Below are 22,705 nucleotides of genomic sequence, written 5' to 3'. Positions count from 1 at the left end.
TCATAACGTATTTCATCTGTAGCCTAATAAATTGCGTGGTTTCCCCGAGTCGTGGTGGGAGGACCACACACCATATCATCGTGTGACTCCAAGTTTACTTCGATACAATGGTTATTATATAAATATTTGCACATAAATACGTTTCCACCGTAATTTCTCGCATTATACATTTTACAGACACAAAAAGATCCCACCATGTCGAACAAACAAATGTTCTGTCGGCATTTATAAAATTATACCGAAACTTCCTGTTTCCATCACAGCTGCGTGATTTTACTCGCATACAAACTGTGGATGGAAACGTGGTTACAGACAGACAGAACACCGTGTGCGAATCTATTGCAGACAGGCTGTGATTTCATTAAGTGTGAGTGAGGATAAAGTATTCAATCATACAGTAATGTTCATGTCCCATAGAGCAACAAAACAGTGCTAAAAAGACCAGGGGGAAGAGGGACTGTTTGAGGTTGAAACCTGAGCACCATGCATTGGAAGGATTAGTCTGAGCAGAGTTTTCAATTCACTTAGTAGAGTTCTTAATTGGTCAGCCCTCCTAAAAGGGGGTTTACAATGGGATTATATAGAGGACAAAATGCTGCTCTAGTGTTAAATACTCCTGGATGTGTCAGTCAAGTTGTAGTTCTCTGTACTTACCAGCCCCCATAGGCAAACAGACCACTGTACAGGGCCAGACCAATGTTCCCAAAATCGTAATTTGAATTCTTGAAAGAATTTTCTGGTAGGAGGTTGACTGTGTCACCTGGAAGAAGGGAAGAAAGAGTTGGAAAGGTAAGTCCAAAGTTGACACTGAATTATTGACCACAAAGTGGAAAGAATCAGCAGCCCTGTGAATTGTCAGAGCAGGGCCCTGGAATAATGAAACACAAGATAACATAAATGCACCATGAAAACTAAGATCAACATGAGAAAGTTAAAATAGTGGAAGACTAGACAAATAAACCCAGACAAAATACCAGCATTAAATACCAGAGCTAGATTAAAAGGCTGTGAGCATGAATGGGTTCAACCAAAATCCCCTATAATAAACAGTTATGGGGGTTTCACTAAATCCACCACTCAGGGGGGTAGAATGGCGATGGGGTTACCTGTTTTATTAAATGAAAAACAAGACAAATGTGGAACGTATGCCTGAGGGGGGACACAAGGGATGGACATTCCAGGAGTACCAGCCGGCCAAAAGAGCCAGACATCCTCTGAACAAACAACTCCCAGAGTGTTGTTTCAGACAGAGACCCATGCTTAACCAGGACCAGCACTGGGCCGTGTCCGTCTTCATGTAGGACCATGACCTTCCACCTTTACTGTCCCACAACTCCAACCCTATAGCATGGCATAGTAACCACAGTCCTATATACACAGAGTGTACAAAACACTAGGAACACCTTCCTAATATTGAGTTGCACCCCCTTTTGCCCTCAGAACAGCCTCAATTCGTCGGGGCATGGAATCTACAAAGTGTTAAAAGCATTCCACAGGTATGCTGGGCCATGTTGACTCCAATGCTTCCCACAGTTGTGTCAAGTTGGCTGGGTGTCCTTTGGGTGGTGGACCATTCTTGATACACATGGGAAACTGTTGAGCATGAAAAACCCAGCAGCATTGTGGTTCTTGAAACAAACCGGTACACCTGGCACCTACTACCATACCCCATTCAAAGGCTCTTAAATATTTTGCCTTGCGCATTCAACCTCTGAATGGCACACACACACAATCCATGTCTCAATTGTCTCAAGGCTTAAAACTTCTTTAACCTGTTTCCTCCCCTTAATCTACACTGATTGAAGTGGATTTAACAAGTGACATCAATAAGGGATCATAGCCTTCACCTGGATTCACCTGGTCAGTCTATGTCATGGAAAGAGCAGGTGTTCCTAATGTTTTGTACATTCAGTGTAGATCTATCTGTGGCTCTGCTAGGAACTGCTTTGTCAATCATCGAACATCCCAACAGCGTATTGGCTGCTCTCCACACACAACATACACACACACAGATTTCTGAATGCCTTGAGATTGGTGGTGATGGAAAGGTGAGAGGCAGTGCGTGGTGTCAGGGTATGACTGACTGAAAAGAGTCATGAGAGGCCGTGTTGGCCTCAGCTCATGTGACCCACCGCACGCCCGGGACAGGCCTCAGGAGCCTGCCAACAGTTATTCACATGACTGCAGTACCAGGCAGTGGGAGGGATGCAGTGGCCTTAGGGTCAGGCATGGCAGAAAAGCAGGCAGGCAGACAATGGGCCAGACGGGCCCCAGAGGCAAAATAGCCCTGAGTATTACCAGTTCAGACATGACTCTGCAGAATGCAGATAAGTGTCAGAGCCTCGAGGCAGTTTGTCTGAATGGGAGCTACCGCTGTGAACACACCACATCTTTCAAACACACAGTGTACTGTATGTACAGTGTGGGTGATCTGTACCTTTCAAGTTGTATTAGTCATATGTACAGGATACACATGGTGTACACCGTCCAGTGAAATGCGTACTTGCAGCTTCCTTCTCGATAATGCAATAACAATAAGAAATAATAAAAGATAAGAATAGGAACATGAAGTAAATGGCTCAGTAGAATAAACATTTTATCATGAGTATAATTTATAGTCCAATGTTTACACGTGTTTTGGGGAACGGGGCATTGGGGGGCAAGTGTTTAAATTGTGCAGTATTTAGCAATCATAATAAGAGTCTTGTAGCAGCAGTTGTGATGTGTGTGTAGCGCGTGTGTGTGTGTGTGTGAGTGCATGTGAGCTAAGGTGCAGAGAATCAGCAGGTAGTCAGTCCAGTGCAAGTGTTCAGCAGTCTGATGGCTGGTAGATAGAAACTATCTCTGAGCCTGTTGGTATCAGACCTCATGCGCCGATACCGTCTGCTTGATGGTAAGAGAGTGAACAGCTCGTGGCTGAGGTATGTGGGGTCCTTGATGATGCTGCAGGCCTTCCTCAGGCACCGTTTCGAGTAGATGTCCTGGATGGGTGTGAGCACTGTCCCAGTGATGTACTGGGCCTTACCATACCAGGCCATGATGCAACTGGTCTGGATGCTCTCGATGGTGCAGCGGTAGAATTTGTAGAGGACCCGGGGCAGGATGCTGAATTTCTTCAGCCGCCTTAGGAAGTAGAGACGCTGTTACCCCCTCTTCACAATAGTGGTGGTGTTGTTGGTCCATGTCACGCCCTCGGTGATATGTGTGTGTGTGTGTCATTTATCTCAAGTTTCTCGAGCAATTTCAGGTGAACACATCACTACATCAAACAAGTCTATCCTTGTTTGATGAATAAAGGTTCATTAATTCATACCAGTGAAACATTAGATGACCCTAAAAGAGCTCTCCTCTTGTAAACTTTACTTGTACCTTTCTGCCTGAGAGATTAGATCTCTGAATCACTCCAATAGAGTGTTCTCTATAGCTTTGGGATAGCTGGCAGACACAAAGACAGCTAGTTATTTCACACACACATGCTGCCAAAGAGGAGCGGTGAAGGGTTGACATAATAAAATGGGTGGTATGCTGCCTGTATTCTTGAGTTTGTACAGGGAAATATAAACAAAGATGGCTGCCACATCAGATCAGAAATGGATTATATCATCATGTCCAGGGCGGTGGGCACAGAGACGCATGCCCCCGAACCCCAAACCTAATATTTTCAGGAACACCTACTGAGTAGTAGATGACTGTGGAATAGTACCAGTAAGATGACACAAGGACTGAGTTTACACAGGCAGCCCAATTCTAATCTTTTCCCCACTAATCTGACCAATCACATCAGATCTTTTTCAGAGCTGATCTGATTGGTCAAAAGACAATTAATGAAAAATATATCATAATTGGGGTGCCTGTTTCAACGCAACCACTGATGGCCAGTACAGTGTACATACTAGAGGTCGACCGATTATGATTTTTCAATGCCGAAACCGATTATTGGAGGACAAAAAAAGCCGATACCGATTAATCGGACGATTTATATTTAAAAAAAATGTAATATCTATATATATATATCATACACACACATTTTTGTAATAATGACAATTGCAACAATACTGAATGAACAATGAACACTTATTTTAACTTAAAATAATACATAAATACACACACACGCACACAGCTCTGAAGTGACAATGATACTGAAGAGTCTGCTTAGGAGAAAAATACTCAACTGTTTAAATAAAAAGAGTTTAAGTTACCTGTTATGAATGTTGTAAACAAAAACTTTAATTTCTATATGCAGGAAATGCTATTTTAATGATGGGCATGGTAAGAATTGACAACCAAAGTGCGAGTCATAATTCCCATGACACCTTCTAGCAAAATCTGAAAAGCGGTTCCTTCATTTATTCCATAGGATATTTTTTAGATTCACTTAAAATAAGGTCTGTGTTTCATGTAAGCTTACATCACCGTGCCAATTTTATAACTGTGTAGATATCCATAGGACAAGGTAACTCTGATCAATATTGGCTAAATATAAGCGGAGATAAAAAAAATTGTAGAGTAGATTTATGAAAATATTTTGAGAAACGTTACCTTATCCCAGTGAGATTTACACGGGTATCAAAACGTTGAGGCGGTTTAAGCCTGCACGAAACACAGACCTTATTTGAAGTAGATCAAGACATTCTCTATGGAAGACATGAACGGTAAAATAACGAAGGAACCCCTTTCAAATTCAACCGCAAGTTATCACAGGAATTATAACGCGTCGACTATTTCTCTCTAAACCATATACCTTTGACTAATCTGGAAACTATCACCTTGAAAACAAAACTTTTATTCCGTTCCGTATTTTATCTAACATCCATGAGTCTAAATATTCCTGTTACATTGCACAACTTTCAATGTTGTCATAATTACGTAAAATTCTGGCAAATTAGTTCGCAAAGAGCCAGGCGGCCCAAACTGTTGCATATAACCTGACTCTGCGTGCAATAAACGCAAGAGAAATGACACAATTTCACCTAGTTAATATTGCCTGCTAACCTGGATTTCTTTTAGCTAAATATGCAGGTTTAAAAATATATACGTGTGTATTGATTTTAAGAAAGGCATTGATGTTTATGGTTAAGTACACATTGGAGCAATGACAGTCATTGATTGATTGTTTTTTATAAGATAAGTTTAATGCTAGCTAGCAACTTACCTTAGCTTACTGCATTCGCTAACAGGCAGGCTCCTCGTGGATTGCAATGTAATCAGGTGTTAGAGCATTGGACTAGTTAACTGTAAGGTTGCAAGATTGGATCCCCCGAGCCGACAAGCTTAAAAACCTGTCGTTCTGCCTCGTCATTGGAAATAAGAATGTGTTCTTAACTGACTGGCCTAGTTAAATAAAGGTGAAAAAAAAAAAAAAAAACGGTACCCAAAAATACCGATTTCCGATTGTTATGACAACTTGAAATCGGCCATTCCGATTAATCGGTCGACTTCTAGTACATACAGTGCCTTAAGAAAGTATTCATACCCCTTGACTTATTCCACACTTTGTTGTGTTGCAGTCTGAATTCAAAATGTATTAAATATATGTTTCTCACCCATCTACACACAATACCCCATAATGACAAGATGAAAACAACAAATGTATTGAAAATGAAATACAGAAATCTCATTTACATAAGTATTCGCACCCCTGAGTCAATACAAGTTAGAATTTGGCGGTGAACCTGGTGGTTGTAAACCTGGATTGTACAATATTTGCATATTATTACTTTCAAAAATTCTTACAATTGGTTATTGATCATTGCTAGACAGCCATATTCAAGTTTTGCCATAGCCAGTTTAAGACAAAACTGTAACTAGGCCACTCAGGAACATTGAATGTCTTCTTAGTAAACAGCTTCAGTGTAGATTTGACCTTATGTTTTATGTTATTGTCCAACTGAAAGGTGAATTGATCAGACTGAACAAGGTTTCAAGATGACTGAACCAGGTTTTCCTCTAGGATTTTGCTGTGGTTAGCTCCATTCCATTTCTTTTTTATCCTGAAAAAACGAACCAGTCCTTAACAATTACAAGCATACCCATAACATGATGCAGCCACTACTATGCTTGAAAATATTTAATAATGTGTTGTTTTGCATTTGCCCCAAACATAACACTTTGTATTCAGGACAAAAAGTGAATTGATTCGCCACATTTTTTGCAATATTACTTTAATGCCTTGTTGCAAATAGGATGCATGTTTTGTCATATTTATATCTGTACAGGCTCCCTTCTTTTCCCTCTGTCAATTAGATTAGTATTGTGGAGTAACTACAATGTTAAACAACGTCCATCCTCAGATCTCTTATCATAGCCATTATACTGTGTAACTGTTTTAAAGTCACCATTGGCCTTATGGTGAAATCCCTGAGTGGTTTCCTTCCTCTCCAGCAACGGAGTTAGGATGGACGCCTGTATCTTTGTAGTGACTGGGTGTATTGATACACCACCCACAGTGTAATTAATAACTTCACCATGCTCAAAAGGATATTCCATAGTTTTATTCTTACCCAACTAACAATAGGTACACTTCTTTGCGAGGCATTGGAAAACCTCCCTGATCTTTGGGTTTGAAATTGACTGCTCGACTGAGGGACCTTACAGATAATTGAGATGAGAGATGAGGTAGCCATTCGAAAATCATGCTAAACACTATTATTGCACACAGAGTGATCCATGCAACTTATTATGTGACTTGTTAAACACATTTTCACTCCTGAAATGTATTTAGGCTCGCCATAACAAAGGGATTAAATACTTATTGACGCAAGACATTTCAGTTCTTGATTTAATTTGTAAATCTTCTAAAAACATAATTCCACTTTGACATTATGGGGTATTGTGTGTAGGCCAGTGACACAACATCTCAATGTAATCATTTTAAAATTCAGGCTGTAAGACAACAAAATGTGGAAAAATTCAAGGGGTGAGAATACTTTCTTCAGACACCGAATATTCTGTCACGCCAGCCAAGGGGAGACACAGGGTTGTTCTGATATAGTGAAGGTCGGTCGTAACTGCTGCCTAACCTGTATTTCTGAGTCGTACGGTTAAACAAATACAAACAGGGCTGCCACGTTGTCCTGTCAGATCACATAGATTAAATCACTCCCTGGTCACTGAGCAATGGCGCCCGTCGCTCTGTTCTCTGCTAATCTGTCTGGAATATAAACAGCTATCTGTCAACCCTCATTTGACACTTCAGTTTAATTCAGATTTGCATAAAGAAACAGGTACAGTAGTTGTCTATTTGACACGAGGGCTGCATAGGAAGAATCAATGACATTTTACTATTTACCCCCATCTTTATCACTAGTGCATTTACATTAACAGCCGCCCCTCAAGTAAGGCTAAACTCACCTAAATTCTAAATTCACTCTTCCCGTTTCTTTGTCAAGAGATACTGGCTTGGCCTACAAGCAAGCAGTCTCCAGCTCTGGGTTCTCCTAGTTTGGACCAACTTCCTTATTTGGTCAAGATAACAAAACAATGGCCCGGTAGTTTAAAACTTCTTAATACAATATCAGTGTATAAACAGCAACTGGTGGACTGCATGGCACATATCTGGTCTAACCTTTAAATCAAGTGCTTGAAAAGGTAGAAACAGGTACGCCTTATATGATTAGCCACCTGGGGGCGGCTGTGTTGTGTTTGGGGAGGGGTTAAAGTCAGTCACAGCAGCACGGTGAGCAGCTGGGTCAGGTTGTAAATAAACCATTGAGAGATCCCGTTACACTACTGACTACCGTACCTTCAACTGAACCAGCAGATAACATGTGATGGCGAAACCAAGGCTGGGCTGCCTCTTTCATAAGCAGCCAAGGGGAGAAACTTGTTTTCAAACAGAGACATAGAGATGTACACGCGACACACACGAGAGACACGCAGACAAGGACTGTCCCTACAGAAGACTCAGGACTGGCTCCCAAAGACAAACAAAAATGCTTTTGATTGAAAAGGAACTGGATCATTGGAGTAGCCTTATGAGATTCTTTTTGTAACAATCCTGTTGTCATTAACCTGGTAGAGCCTATTACCAAATGAAGGAATGACCCAGAATCGTACACTTCATCCGTTAACCCTAGACGACAGTCTGGTGTAGATAACAGGCATTTTAAAATGCACTGAAGTGAGGATGTCTCTCAGTCAAGAAGAGAAGACAAAGACAAGTGGAGCGTTCATTTGATCTCAGTGGTTAGATTTCTCTCTCCCACCCAGCGGAGTCCCAACCAGACCAGACCAGACCAGCTCTGGAAGAGCCTCCTCCATACAACAGCCCTGAACTGGCAGCAGGAGGACTCTAATAACTCAATATAGGGATATTTCACAACACTGAGTCAGTCACAGGGCAATAAAACGACTATCACCCACAGACAGATATAGACAGACAAACACACAAATCATTTAGCAGATGCTTTACACAGAGTGACTTACAGTTTGTGCATTCAACTAAAGACAACCACTACCATGATCAACCTTCATAAAAATGAGCCTCTATCTGAAAGATCTGTCCTAGAAAAGAAAAGTACAATATTATATTTTTGTGAGAACTTGGCTGACAGTAAGCAGTGTTGTCCCATGCTCATTGGGGCATGCAAGAGATTAATTGACAAATCCATCGATAGAAAACGCACAATACCATATCGATCTTGCTGACACATAGCTCTTCTTTATTAAAATGTATTTCCCCCCCTCACAGAACCTACCATCCGTCTGTATGTGACCACTGGAAGAAGAGGAGAGTGCGACTGCTGTATTGAAGACAGGAATACAGAGTTATATATTGTATTTATCTCTGAATTATTGCTAGTCTTAAATCCACCTATCCATCTTAGAATGTTTAACAAAAATATATGTAAGTACACTACCAATGTTATGGTATATTGAATCTAGTCTGTTGCTTCAACAGGGGACTCGTCACTCTCTGGCATGCTAAGAAACTCTCATGTGCCAGCTCGACTTCAGATGTATCCAAATATACTCCTTACTACCACATAAAACATAGTAATTAGATGTACTCCACCAAAAACACATGATTTCACATGATAGTAAAGCACCCAAATCAGACACAATCATATTCTACAAACATTGACTCAAAGCTCTCAATGCCTCACTCAACAATCAATATCATCAAATTGTCTACATTTTGCCCTGATTGAAGCTGGGGGAAACCTCCATCGGCTGACTGATTCATTCAGGCAAGCTTACGCTTCACTAAGTCACTGGCTCTTCCAGAAGAATGGCCGTTGCTGGTCTGGTTAACTCTAACTTCCGCCAGTAAAGCCTGCCAGGAGTTAATGCAAATCTTGGTGTCTCGTTCTCCCTCCTGCTCTCTTTTCATAGTCTCTCCATCTCTCCCTTTGTATGTGATCCAGTTCTGAATGGAGAACAATCCCAGGCAGTGTTCTGGGCACGCCATACCAGTCAGCAGTTCTGACTGCGGAACAGCTCAGCCTGAGCCAATCTGGCTAATCGCATCCACCAGGCCATAGCTTCAGCCCCAGCCAGCCCAAATTCAATATGTATTTGGTATTTGGCCTTTTATTAGGATCCCCATTAACTGTTGCAAAAGCAGCAGCTACTCTTCCTGGGGTCCACACAAAACATAATGACATAATACGGAACATTATAAGACAAGAACAGCTCAAGGACAGAACTACATACATAAAAGGCACACGTAGCCTACATATCAATACCAATACATTAACAAACTATCTAGGTCGAATAGGGGAGAGGCCTTGTGCCGCGAGGTGTTGCTTTATCTGTTTTTTGAAACCAGGTTTGCTGTTTATCTGAGCAATATGAGATGGAAAGAAGTTACATGTAATAATGGCTCTATATAATACTATACGCTTTCTTAAATTTGTTCTGGATTTGGGGACTATGAAAAGACCCCGGGTGGCATAAGTGTGTGTGTCAGAGCTGTGTGTAAGTTGACTATGCAAACCATTTGGGATTTTCAACACATTCATGTTTCTTATAAAAAGAAGAAGTGATGCAGTCAGTCTCTCTCCAAGAGAGACTGGCATGCATAGTATTTATATCAGCCCACAGATTACAATTAAGAGCAAAACGTGCCGCTCTGTTCTGGGCCAGCTGCAGCTTAACTAGACTAGAGTCACACTCCATGGCCCAGGTCACATGGGAGAGGCCACCGACATGGCAAATACTGGGGGCAACAAGGAGAGGGGGAAGAGCTGTGATAACAAGCAGGTCAACAAGAAGGATCCAGGACCAGCAATGGCTACACAGCTGGCCATGACTACACATATTCACCTAACAGAGGGGATCTGGCCCCTTAGGGCACAGGGTTACTTGGGAAAGGTTAGCAGTTTCAGAAATAATTTGATAAGCAGCGGTGCGAATTGATGTACCTTAGACATTGCAGTCTTGGTACACTGAAGGAGGATGGCATCTCTCAGTAAGCTGTTTAGTAGCTTGAATCACAAATTTTCACCCATGCACTGACCACACACTTCTGTAAAGACATTCTCAGTTGCTAACTTGCTACAGTATAACATCAGGTTACAAAATCTCAGTCGTCTCCAGGACAGAGGTCTGAAGAAGTGCAATTCGCTGCACTTCAACGATACCTTAAATTCTAACATAATTACTTATACACAACATTAAAATCAGTCTAACTGGGGGACTTCAAGGTGGCCCATAAGCCCCTTCTGGGGGAGAAGAAGAAATGTATTGTTGTATAATGTTACAAAATTGTAGCTGTACTTACCATGAATATGTTTTATTGTATGTAAATGATTTTGTATTTTGTGCAAATGATTCTTCAAGATATGGGCACTGTGCGTCACGGCTGGAAAGGCTACGTTTCCGCTGTCAAAATTCATACCATAACCAACCGTATTACCGCTAAAACTAGCATTTGGTTGGTCTTAAATATTCCTATCAGTGTTGCATGAAACTAGCACTTTGGATCATGTTTTTAAGGACACACCTCAAATATTTCCACTCCGCCTATTAAAATAAAATGATTGTGTTGACATTTAATCAACATTCAAAATTGATTGGATTTGTAAAAAGTCATCAATGTAAGAGAATTTCGTCTTTTTTTCACCCAACTTTTAACTTAAATCCAATGACATGGTGAAATGTTTTGTTGATTTCATGTTGAATTCACGTTAGTTGACAACTCAACCAAATCAAAACTATACGTTGAACTGATGTCTGTGCCCAGTGGGATCACTCTCTAGGGCAGGAGTAGGCAACTAGATTCGGCCAAAAGGCAGAAAATGGTAGTTATAATAATTTGTACACTGCAAATTGACTGCAATTAAGCCCAAAAAGAGATAGTACTAGAGTATAACAAATGTCATACCTTGATTACAAGGTCATTCCTGATCACGTGACTCAGACTACATCGTTATCAGCCATGAATTCCTTTCCTGTCCCATTGCACTTTATGTCTTGTCTGTTTTTCACTGTGTACCTCCTCCTGTAAAGAGCATTTTGTAGAGTGTGGTAGTGTATGGCTGTATCTTACCTTTGCCAATCTCCACAAAGCCCACAATAATGATGAGGCCCAAGGCAAGGAGCTTGGCAGCAGCGAAGGCATCCTGGACCCGCGTGGCTGCTTTCACACTGTAGCAGTTTATAGCAGTCAACAGCACTGGGCAAAGACAGAGACAGAGGAAGAGAGAAAGAGTGTATGAGTTATTCCTTTCTATTTTTGACTACTGTCTACATCAGTGGTTCCCAAACTTTTTATAGTCCCGTACCCCTTCAAACATTCAACCTTCAGCACACTCAAATGTTGTTTTTTCCCATTATTGTAAGCCTGCCACACACACTATACGATACATTTATTAAATATAAGAATGACTGTGAGTTTGTGTCACAAACCGGCTCGTGGGACGTGACAAAGAGCTCTTATAGGACCAGGGCACAAATAATAATATAATAACAATCAATAATTTTGCTCTTTATTTTGCCATCTTACATATAAAACCTTATTTGTTCATTAAAAATTGTGAATAACTAACCACAGGTTAATGAGAAGGGTGTGCTTGAAAGGATGCACATACCTCTGCAATGTTGGGTTGTATAAGAGAGAGTCTCAGTCTTAAATCATTTTCCACACACTATATGTGCCTATATTTGGTTTTCATGCTAGTGAGGGCCAAGAATCCACTCTCACATAGGTACGTGGTTGCAAAGGGCATCAGCGTCTTAACAGCGCAATTTGCCAAGGCAAGAAACTCTGAGCGCAGCCCTATCCAGAAATCTGGCAGTGGCTTCTGATTAAATAAAATTTTCACAGAACCACTTGTTGCAAATTCGATGAGGCTCTCTTGTTCAGATATCGGCAAGTGCACGGGAGGCAGGGCATGAAAGGGATAACGAATCCAGTTGTTTGTGTCATCCATTTTAGGAAAGTACCTGCGTAATTGGGCACTCAGGTGCTTCGCTATATCACATTTGACATTGTCCGTAAGCTTGACTTCATTTGCACACAAAAAATCATACAATGATGGAAAGACCTGTGTGTTGTTCTCGTTAATGCAGACAGAGAAGAGCTTCAACTTCTTAAATCATAGTCTCAATTTTGTCCCGCACATTGAATATAGTTTCGGAGAGTCCCTGTAATCTTAGATTCAGATCATTCAGGGGAGAAAACACATCACCCAGATAGGCCAGTCGTGTGAGAAACTCGTCATCATGCAAGCTGTTATGGATACAAGTATTTTGTGTGTATCCTGTGTTTCTCCTTCTCCCCTACTCACAGGTGACAATCATCATTCCCCAATCAGTCATCAATCAGTCGCTAATCGGAAGACACCTGCTCCTTTTCCCTTACCCAATCACAGTCCCTTTCCCTTGGTTTAAAAACCCTGTCAGTTGTGTTCTCTAGAGTTCAATCTCTCTGTAAATGCCATATGTTTGTAGATCTCTTGTGTGGTTTAGGATACATGTCACTTTGTCCCCACCTGTGAGTATTGTTTTTGGTTTGAGTGTTTGTTTGATGATGGGAAAAGGGTGTAACCAGACAGGTCGCCCATGGGCATACACTACCCGTAGGTAAACTTTGTTAAATACACTAGTTAGAACTGGGTGGACCACCCCCTGTATTTTTGGTTAGTTAGTTAGCTGTTGTTGAAATGGGCTAGTCTAGTTCAGGGGTGTTTTTGGATTATTATTCGTTCTTTCCTTGGGTCCAGCTCAGCCCCTTTTCCTGCTCGCCCCCTTTACTGTGTGTTTAGAAATAAACCCTGAGTGTTTGACGATAATTAAGTTGTCTGTGTTATTTTGTTCTCACCGTTACTTTGTCACTGTTACACTTTGCATGAGTTATGTTATGGGTCTCGTTACTACCCCCCCCCCCCCCCCCCCCCCCCGGGCCAAAGGGATTTGTAACACAAGCGATCAGACAAGTGAAAATTATGGTTAGTAAAGATAACATTAAGCTCATCTTTCAATTTTTAAAGTGGCAATACTTTGCCCCTTGATAACCAGCGCACTTCTGTATGTTGTAAAAGTGTTACATGGTCGCTGCCCATATCATTGCATAATGCAGAAAATACACGAGAGTTCAGGGGCTTTCTTTAACAAAGTTGACCAATTTTCACTTGTGTCCAAGGTCAAGCTGTCAGGCATTTCCTTGGCAGCAAGAGCCTCTCGATGGATGCTGCAGTGTACCCAAGTGGTGTCGGACGCAACTGATTGCACGCGCGTTACCACTCCACTATGTCTCCCTGTCATGGCTTTTGCGCCATCAGTACAGATACCAACGAAGTCCATTTGATGTCACAAAGCTGTCCAGTACTTTAAAAATATCCTCATGTTGTCCTGATTTCCAGAAGAGGATGTCTTCCTTAATTGACCCCCATAAATGTAATGGACATACACCAGGAGCTGTTTCACTGATGCATTGTGAAACAGTGTTTAATGAAGTCAATGTCTGTATAGTTTTTTGGGGCATTTTCCCCCAGGATTGTCCCAGCCATATCCGCTGCAGCAGGAAGAATTAAGTCCTCCACAATAGTATGGGGCTTGCCTGTCCTAGCCACTTGGTAGCTCACCATATAAGACGCTTCTAGCCCCTTATTAATGGTATCTGTTTCTTTTATACAGTTTAAGTCGGAAGTTTACATACACCTTGTTATTAAAACTCGTTTTTCAACCACTCCACAAATGTCTTGTTAACAAACTATAGTTTTGGAAAGTCGGTTAAGACATCTACTTTGTGCATGACACAAGTAATTTTTTCAACAATTGTTTACAGAAAGATTATTTCACTTGTATCACAATTCCAATGGGTCAGACGTTTACATACAAGATGTTGACTGTGCCTTTTAAAACAGCTTGGAAAATTCCAGAAAATTGTCATGGCTTTAAAAGCTTCTGATAGGCTAATTGACATGAGGCAATTGAAGGTGTACCTGTAGGTATTTCAAGGCCCTACCTTCAAACTCAGTGTCTCTTTGCTTGACATCATGGGGAAATCTTAAATCAGCCAAGACCTCAAAAAAATTGTAGACCTCCAAGTCTGGTTCATCCTTGGGAGCAATTTCCAAACGCCTGAAGGTACGTTAATCTGTACAAACAATAGTACGCAAGTATAAACACCATGCGACCACTCTGTCTCCTAGAGAAGAACGTACTTTGGCGCGAAAAGTGCAAATCAATCCCAGAACCACAGCAAAAGACCTTGTGAAGATGCTGGAGGAAACAACCTGAAAGGCAGCTCAGCAAGGAAGAAGCCACTGCTCCAAAACCGCCATTAAAAAAACAGTCTACAGTTTGCAACTGCACATGGGGACAAGGATCGTACTTTCCTCTGGTCTGATGAAATAGAACTTTTTGGCCATAATGTCCATCGTTATGTTTGGAGAAAAAAGGAGGCTTGCAAGCCGAAGAATACCATCCCAACCGTGAAGCACGGGGGTGGCAGCATCATGTTGTGGGGGTGCTTTGCTGCAGGAGGGACTGGTGCACTTCACAAAATAGATGGCTTCATGGGGAAGGAATATTATGTGGATATATTGAAGCAACATCAAGACATCAGTCAGGAAGTTAAAGCTTGTCGCAAATGGGTCTTCCAAATGGACAATGACCCCAAGTATACTTCCAAAGTTGTGGCAAAATGGCTTAAGGACAACGAAGTCAAGGTATTGGAGTGGCCATGACAAAACCCTGACCTCAATCCTATAGAAAATGTGTGCGCAGAACTGAAAAAGCGCGTGCGAGCAAGGAGGCCTACAAACCTGACTGTTACACCAGCTCTGTCAGGAGGAATGGGCCAAAATTCACCCAAATTATTGTGGGAAGCTTGTGGAAGGCTACCTGAAACGTTTCACCCAAGTTAAACAATTTAAAGGCAATGCTACCAAATACTAATTGAGTGTATGTAAACTTCTGACCAACTGGGAATGTGATTAAATAAATTAAAGCTGAAATAAATCACTATTATTCTGACATTGCACATTCTTAAAATAAAGTGGTGATCCTAACTGACCTAAGAGAGAATTCTTACTAGGATTAAATGTCAGGAATTGTGAAAAACTGAGTTTAAATGTATTTGGCTAAGGTGTATGTAAACTTCCGACTTCAACTGTACATGTCTTACTACTCAAAAGTCGTCTTTATTCTCACTCGAACTCCTGTGGCTTCTTTTTCAAATTGTCGTGTTTCATTTCGAAATGTCGGCGCAAGAGTGAACGTTCCCCGTGAGAGAGTAACAGTTAATGTGATTAGATGCTAATTATTTGACTAGGCTACCTGTATTTGACATTGTGTTGTAGTTTTCGCTGAACACCAGCTGGTTAAATTTTATTTTTGGCAGTGACACGAGGCTACTCAGGCGAGAAAAAAAAACTCACCCAAATGTATAGCCCTGTTGGAAAATGTAAATGTACTGTTTAAAAAAAAAAAGTGAATCACATTTTTAATTTGGCGTACCCCAGGCGGCATTGCGCCTACCCCAGTTTGGGAATACCTGGTCTACATGAATGAGTCCAAATAAATAATCATTCTCTTTTTGTAAACTCAATTCATCTTCCTAAAGGTACTAAATGTTTGTGTAGATTCCATTCAGCACACACAGGACAATGTGTATGTGATAATTGTGACAAACTGCTGTGTGGTGTGTCATGTGGCACAGAGGGGGGAATTGTTCAGAGACCTAGTAAACAGATTCTTGAGGGAATAAAATCAAGCCCCCCACAGCCAACCTTCCCACCCTGTCCCCCAGCCTCCCCTCCCTGTCCCCCAGCCTCCTCTCCCTGTCCCCCAGCCTCCTCTCCCTGTCCCCCAGCCTCCCCTCCCTGTCCCCCAGCCTCCTCTCCCTGTCCCCCAACCTCCTCTCCCTGTCCCCCAGCCTCCCCTCCCTGTCCCCCAGCCTCCTCTCCCTGTCCCCCAGCCTCCTCTCCCTGTCCCCCAGCCTCCTCTCCCTGTCCCCCAGCCTCCCCTCCCTGTCCCCCAGCCTCCCCTCAATGTCCCCCAGCCTCCCCTCCCTGTCCCCCAGCTCCTCTCCCTGTCCCCCGGACTCCCCATTAAAAATGATTAACTAACAAACACTTCAAAGCACCATAAGCTGTAAATCAGCCTGGGTAACAGTAGGGAACCCAACAGCCTCTGTGTGGACCCACAGCACAATGAGGGCCTGTGTGCGAGAGTACAGTATAGACTGGGAAGAATGGTACAAAAACGCACACTCCCGCTGAGGGTGAGAATGAGAGAGTAGAGCAGTCCTGTTGTCTGTGGGATCAGGGCAGACAGGCTTCAGAGTCTCAGCCTCCTAAACACACCACATGGACTGAGACTTCCCCACAACCCACTAAAGAAGTCATACAGAGCCAGCCAGGGGGTCACTATAAAACCTCACCACTGGGACCTACAGTATGCACTAAACTAAAGCACAGTTACCTAATAACTACAAAACACTAAATAAATAGGTCACTGGAACAATAACTCACAAAGTCGGTCAGACAAATCCTGTAGCCTAGCACAACAACTCAATAGATTAGCAAATGTGGATAAGAGTGGCTTGGCTATCCAGACTGACCCTGTCAACCACCACGACCAGAATAAGCAGACTGGACTAACAACATCATGGCTTCAATCCTATCTCTTTATCTAGACGTTCGCCCTGGCCTGGCTGCGGCCTTATCTTAGTTTCTATCATGTGGTCACTGGCGATTACACACTTAGAATAGGGATTAGAGACTAGCGCAAGTACTGAACCGTACAACATTCACACACACAGAGTCTGTGAGAGCTTTTTCCACCAGGCAGGTGCAGCCATGATCATGGCTTGAATTCAATCTCTACACTACCACAGCCCTGCAATGTATGCCGCTGCTGCTTCTGCTTCCGCTGCCCACACATTTCTCATTGCAAAATGTATTGACAGACGGTACTGTTAGGTCTGGTATTCAGCATCCACTGGGAAGTGGTAATGAACACTGATCACACAATGTCCAAAACCCTCAGTGGGTTAGACGCAGAAAGAGAACCATGGTAAGGTTTGAATAGAATGTTATATATATATGGGGAATACAATCTTCCCAGCTCTGCAGATTTTGCTGCGAGGAGGCAGAGTCATTAGATAATTTATTTTCTAGCTTGTTTTTAGTCAAGTCCAGGAATAGCTGAAGAATTGCAACATTTACCTAGAGCTACACTGCAGATACTGTAGCAATACTGGGTGATTTGAAAAGCCATAGTCAATCGATCAATAATATAATAATTATTTTAGCAAAAATGTTTCTTTAATTTACAATCTGTAGAAACTATGAGAATAGAAAATGTCATAACTTTTGTGAAGCATTACAGCACAGTTGAAAAATATATGGCAAATAGAAATCCAATATGGATGGTGTTAAGAGATAGATGGGAGGGGTTGAATGGAGCTGAAGGGTGGGACTAATAACAAGATAACAAATGTAAAACATACGGGGTCTGCAAAATGTATATAGGTTCAGAACTTTTGTGAAATAACACAGTTGCAAATAGAAATCAGATGGACATCAGAAATAGAGGAAGGCCAGGACTAAAAACAAACAAAATATAACTATTGTAAAATAGATTGTGTCTGTAAAATGTATATAGTGTGTATAAGCTGGAAGTAGAAGCCTAATTGTTATTGTTTATTCGTTTTCTCCAATTGGGGGAGGGGTGGTAGGGTATGCAGGGAATAATAAAGGTAAATATATTCAAAAAAAATGTGTATATTTTTAATTTTTAATTTTATTTTACCTTTATTTAACTAGGCAAGTCAGTTAAGAACAAATTCTTATTTTCAATGACGGCCTAGGAACAGTGGGTTAACTGCCTGTTCAGGGGCAGAACGACAGATTTGTACCTTGTCAGCTCAGGGATTTGAACTTGCAATATATGTATGTGTATGCCAAACAAAAACCATTGATTTTAAAGTTGAACAAACCATGCACAAGGACTACTTTGAACATTTTACACAAACACATTTATTGGAAGAACTGTGCAGATGCAAAGTTTGGAAACAGAATTACGGTAAAATCTCCCTCAGTTTTTTATGCGACCACGTTCTTCAAAAACTTTGGTAGATATCGACTCCGAATTGAGGATTCAAAGATGTCTGCAGAAAAAAATGGGGTGTCAGCTATATAATGACACCTTGAATTTGAAACAATTTCTTTTGGTTATTGAACTACAGTAAGTGAAGTGGATTTACATCTGTTAAGGTAACAGATATTCTGGTAACGGAATTACATCATGGGTCCCTGATCTGTACTGGGTAATTCCACCAATTAGCTGCCTTTTGAGTAGTGTTTGGGGGGGATTTTTTTTTTTTTTTAAAGAATGGCATTCTGTCATAAAGAGGTTAATGTTCAACTTAATAAAAAACACTTTCTCCCATCTCAAGAGGTTGAATAAATAACAAATCCTATAGTAACTGCCTATTTAGTGCCAAATAAAGTAACAGGGTTGATCGTAAAAGGGTATTTAGCGTGGCTATCTATGGGTAACAGGGATGACATGTTACACTCAGTTTTCCATCACAAAACACCAGAAAGTGGCCAAAAAGAGTAGAACCAGCTCACCTGTTTTTAAACTATGATTTGACCATTAGATGTTCAATGTAAAAAAAATAAAAAGGAACATTTTCACCATATTAAAACAAGAGTTCAGTTCACGTAACAGGGTTGACCTTAAAATGAGGGACAGTTGGTTGTTCGGTTTTAACCTTAATGTATTAAATAATATTCAGAAATTCCTTTGTCAAAGCAACAAAATACCTAGGGTTTACAATGATGGTGAGTACTTCAATGTAATATAACTGAAAAGCTTCAAGCTGGTACGTTAATGCTAAAAGATATACATCAAGAAACATGATGCTTATGTGTATACAGTACATTGCATTCAATTGGGTGAAGACTAGTGTCAATATCAAATCAAAGTTTATTTGCCAAGTGCGCCAAATACAACAGGTATACAGTGAAATGCTTACTTACAGGCTCTAACCAATAGTGCAAAAAAAAAGTGTGTGTGTGTGTAAGTAAGTAAAGAAATTAAACAACAGTAAAATTACATTTGAAAATAAGAGTAGCAAGACTATATACAGACACTGGTTAGTCAGGCTTATTGAGGTAGTATGTACATGTAGGTATGGTTATAGTGACTATGCATATTTGATGAACAGAGAGTAGCGTAAAAGGAGGGGTTGGGGCACACAATGCAAATAGTCCGGGTAAGCATTGGTTACCTGTTCAGAAGTCTAATGGCTTGGGGGTAAAAACTGTTGAGAAGCCTTAATATTGACGCCAAGAGATACGCATCAAAGACATGATGCCTAACTGAATACATTTCATTCAATGGGGAAAATTAGTGCAACAATATTTATTCATAGAGATAGCCATCATAGACAGATGCATAAGTGCCAACAAAATCCAAAAAAACAGTTTCACATTGTGGAGATTGCTGGTCATCTCAAACAGACTGTTGGAGCTAGGAACACAAGCATTTCGCTAAACCGGCAATAACATCTGCTAAATGTGTATGCGACCAATAAAATTTGATTTCATTTGACGCCCTGGAACAAAGCCACTGCCTCAAGCATTGTACACGACCAACAAACCTCTACAGGTTGCATGCGCACATACAGTACCATCTGAGATGCAAAATACCCTCTAAGACGCACGCTTATGCACTTTGAGGTTCGCAGACCAGGCGCCGTCAGCGTTCATAATCACAGCTTGATGCTTCTAAGCTAGCTAGCCATTGTAGCCAATTTGTAGGTGACAAATTGCCATTGTAGCCAATCAAGGTGACAGCTAAAGCACAAGCAACTGGGATTTCTTGGTTGTAGTGCTAGCCAGCTAACTCTCCCAAGTTTGACCACTGCAATTCTAACGCAATAATATAACACCCCAGACCAGGGCTACTGCACCGACATTTGTGTACTGCATCATCCAATTCGTATGATATGTTACGTCCTTTTTTTCGGGTGCAATTTGTATGCTATGTTACGAATCCAATTCATACAATATGTTATGAATTTGTTTGTGCTTAAGATCCCAGACTGCATCTTTAACTAGAGAAAGAAGAGAGACAGAAAGAGAGAAAGAGGGAGGGGTTGTCCAGACTGCTCCACACTCTCGCTTTGACCACAAGACACAAAGAAAACAGTTATGAGCTGAACATAAGTGTGCCAGTGGAAGGGAGGACAGAGGGTGACCCTGTGGTTTGTGACTACTATGATTTGTCATTGTAACCAATTCAATTGCAGCAATTCTATTGCTGATTTTTCTGTAATTATGCTACCAATTTGGTAACAAAAATGATATCAGTAAAAACACTAACTAATTGATAGGTCTACCCTTGATGTGTTACTTCTGTGAACTTTCATTATCGGAGAGAAATTAGAATATGTGGGTTTTTGTTAATGGCATTAAATGGCACAAGGCAATGTTTCTTAAACTTACAGAAGGCAAGTCATTTCAAGTGTTGATATGAGATGGCAGGGGTCTTTACTTCAACATGATTGTTGACATATATACTATTTCTGGTAGTCTAGATGTTTTCTAAGACCCATTTTCCATCTGTCTGACCAGAAATCAAAGCCAATACCTATTCTTAATTTTTATGATGGAAAATTGTTGAAAAATGTATCTATGACTTAATTTCCTAAAAATATGGACATAGCTTCATTTGACACCCAATTTAACATGCTGCTAAGAACTTCACGTTGGTGCTCATGGGTCCTTTTACATGGCAATGATATGTGTATTGCACGTGCAATAGTGTAACGCAATGTGCATGAGACAAAAGTCTGAATTAATTGAATTTGCAATCTATTATAGAATTAATTTTTGGGGGTATTATTTTTCTTATTATTGTCATTATTAATAATGAATTATCTTATCTAAAAGATAAATACAATTTCCATTTGAGCTTGATGAGACATGGCGCGTGGGTGATGCTGGCTCTATAGGCGTACTAACCAAAGATGATGAAATAACACGGTATTTTTTCAACAGTATCCTAGTACACCCAGTGTTTCCGTTTGGGTGAGTCTCGTGCGGCTGCCAAGAGAACAGTGCATACTACGATATCCTTATGTGGCGCAATCCCACTGGACACAAACTTCAATTCAACGTCTATTCCGAGTTGGTTCAACGTCATCTCATTTAAACAAACGTTTATTCAACCAGTGTGTGCCCAGTGGGATGCAATGTGTAGGCTACAACAGTTCCAACTTCTAATCGTGATAAGTGTGGTAATAGTGAATTGCATCGGCTTGATACTTACAGATACAAAGACAGGCTATCAGCTTCGCCCCATTCTCGGGCACTGGGCAGTCAGGGAAAATGGGCTTGAGGAGGTAGGTAGCGAAGACGTACGCGACAATGTACTGCGATGATGGCCGGATGATTAGCAACTCGATCCACAATTTCAGGAAAGCCGGCAGTGAACCATACACTTCAAGGATGTAAGCATAGTCTCCACCTGATTTGGAAATAGTGGTGCCCAGCTCAGCATAGCACAGGGCACCTATGGTTGAGAACACTCCACACACTGCCCAAACGACAAGGGACAGTCCGACTGACCCGGCTTCCTTTACCACTCCAGTCGGGGTCACAAAGATACCCGAGCCGATAATGGTACCCACAATGATAGCTACGCCGTTCACCAGGGTAATGGTTCTCTCTAGGACAACCTTATCTTTGCCGGGTACAGATACCTTGTCCGGGCTTCCTGGTGCGCCTCCCGTTCGGCTCGAGTTTCCATTCTCCCCTCCGGCCGGAGAGAGCATCTTCTCCGTAACCTCCTTGTCTTCCACATCCCGGTCGACTGACGAATTCGAATTTCTTTTCTTTAAACTAGACATTGCTCGATACTGTGGGGACACAGATCTTAGCTTGTTGTCTGTGTCTCTCCTTGCGTTGTTTTTTTCTATTCAATGTCTATGATTCTGTCTGAGTCGCTCCTGTAGCACAAAGACACGATGCTGCCTTGGCTGACACGGAAAAACGTGCTTGCTCTGTGCTGTGTCAACGCAACTCTGTGTATAAAGGACTCGAGTAGATATCAAGGAAAGAATCTCAAGTGACCAGTTGCGTCCTCTCCCCTCACCTCCTTCCCATTTGAAAAGGTCAGAGGGGCGGGACCTCTGGCTTTCTCATTCAAAGTGTTTTTGAGGACGCGACCACAAAGCAATTGAAATTGTCATATGAGCCAGCTTCCTTTTTTTGCCTGTCATGACAGCGTCACAAATCCA

At 41.4% G+C, this 22,705-nt stretch overlaps 1 protein-coding gene across 1 annotated transcript in view; it reads right to left on the bottom strand.

The window, feature by feature from the left end:
- The window catches only part of slc7a5 (solute carrier family 7 member 5), a 28,604-nt gene extending 5,899 nt beyond the window's left edge, over positions 1 to 22,705 (bottom strand). Inside the window, exons 1-3 of the mRNA XM_055934460.1 lie at positions 21,736 to 22,705; positions 11,492 to 11,617; positions 655 to 760 (exon numbers count right to left, since the gene is read on the bottom strand). Coding sequence (XP_055790435.1) covers positions 655 to 760; positions 11,492 to 11,617; positions 21,736 to 22,315 — 812 coding nt within the window. The 5' untranslated portion in view covers positions 22,316 to 22,705. The remainder of the gene's footprint in view (positions 1 to 654; positions 761 to 11,491; positions 11,618 to 21,735) is intronic.

Source organism: Salvelinus fontinalis, chromosome 9 (assembly GCF_029448725.1).
Source record: "Salvelinus fontinalis isolate EN_2023a chromosome 9, ASM2944872v1, whole genome shotgun sequence".
Taxonomy (NCBI): domain Eukaryota; kingdom Metazoa; phylum Chordata; class Actinopteri; order Salmoniformes; family Salmonidae; genus Salvelinus; species Salvelinus fontinalis.
Note: the sequence above shows the minus strand (reverse complement) of the source record. Positions and strands in the feature narration are given on the sequence as shown.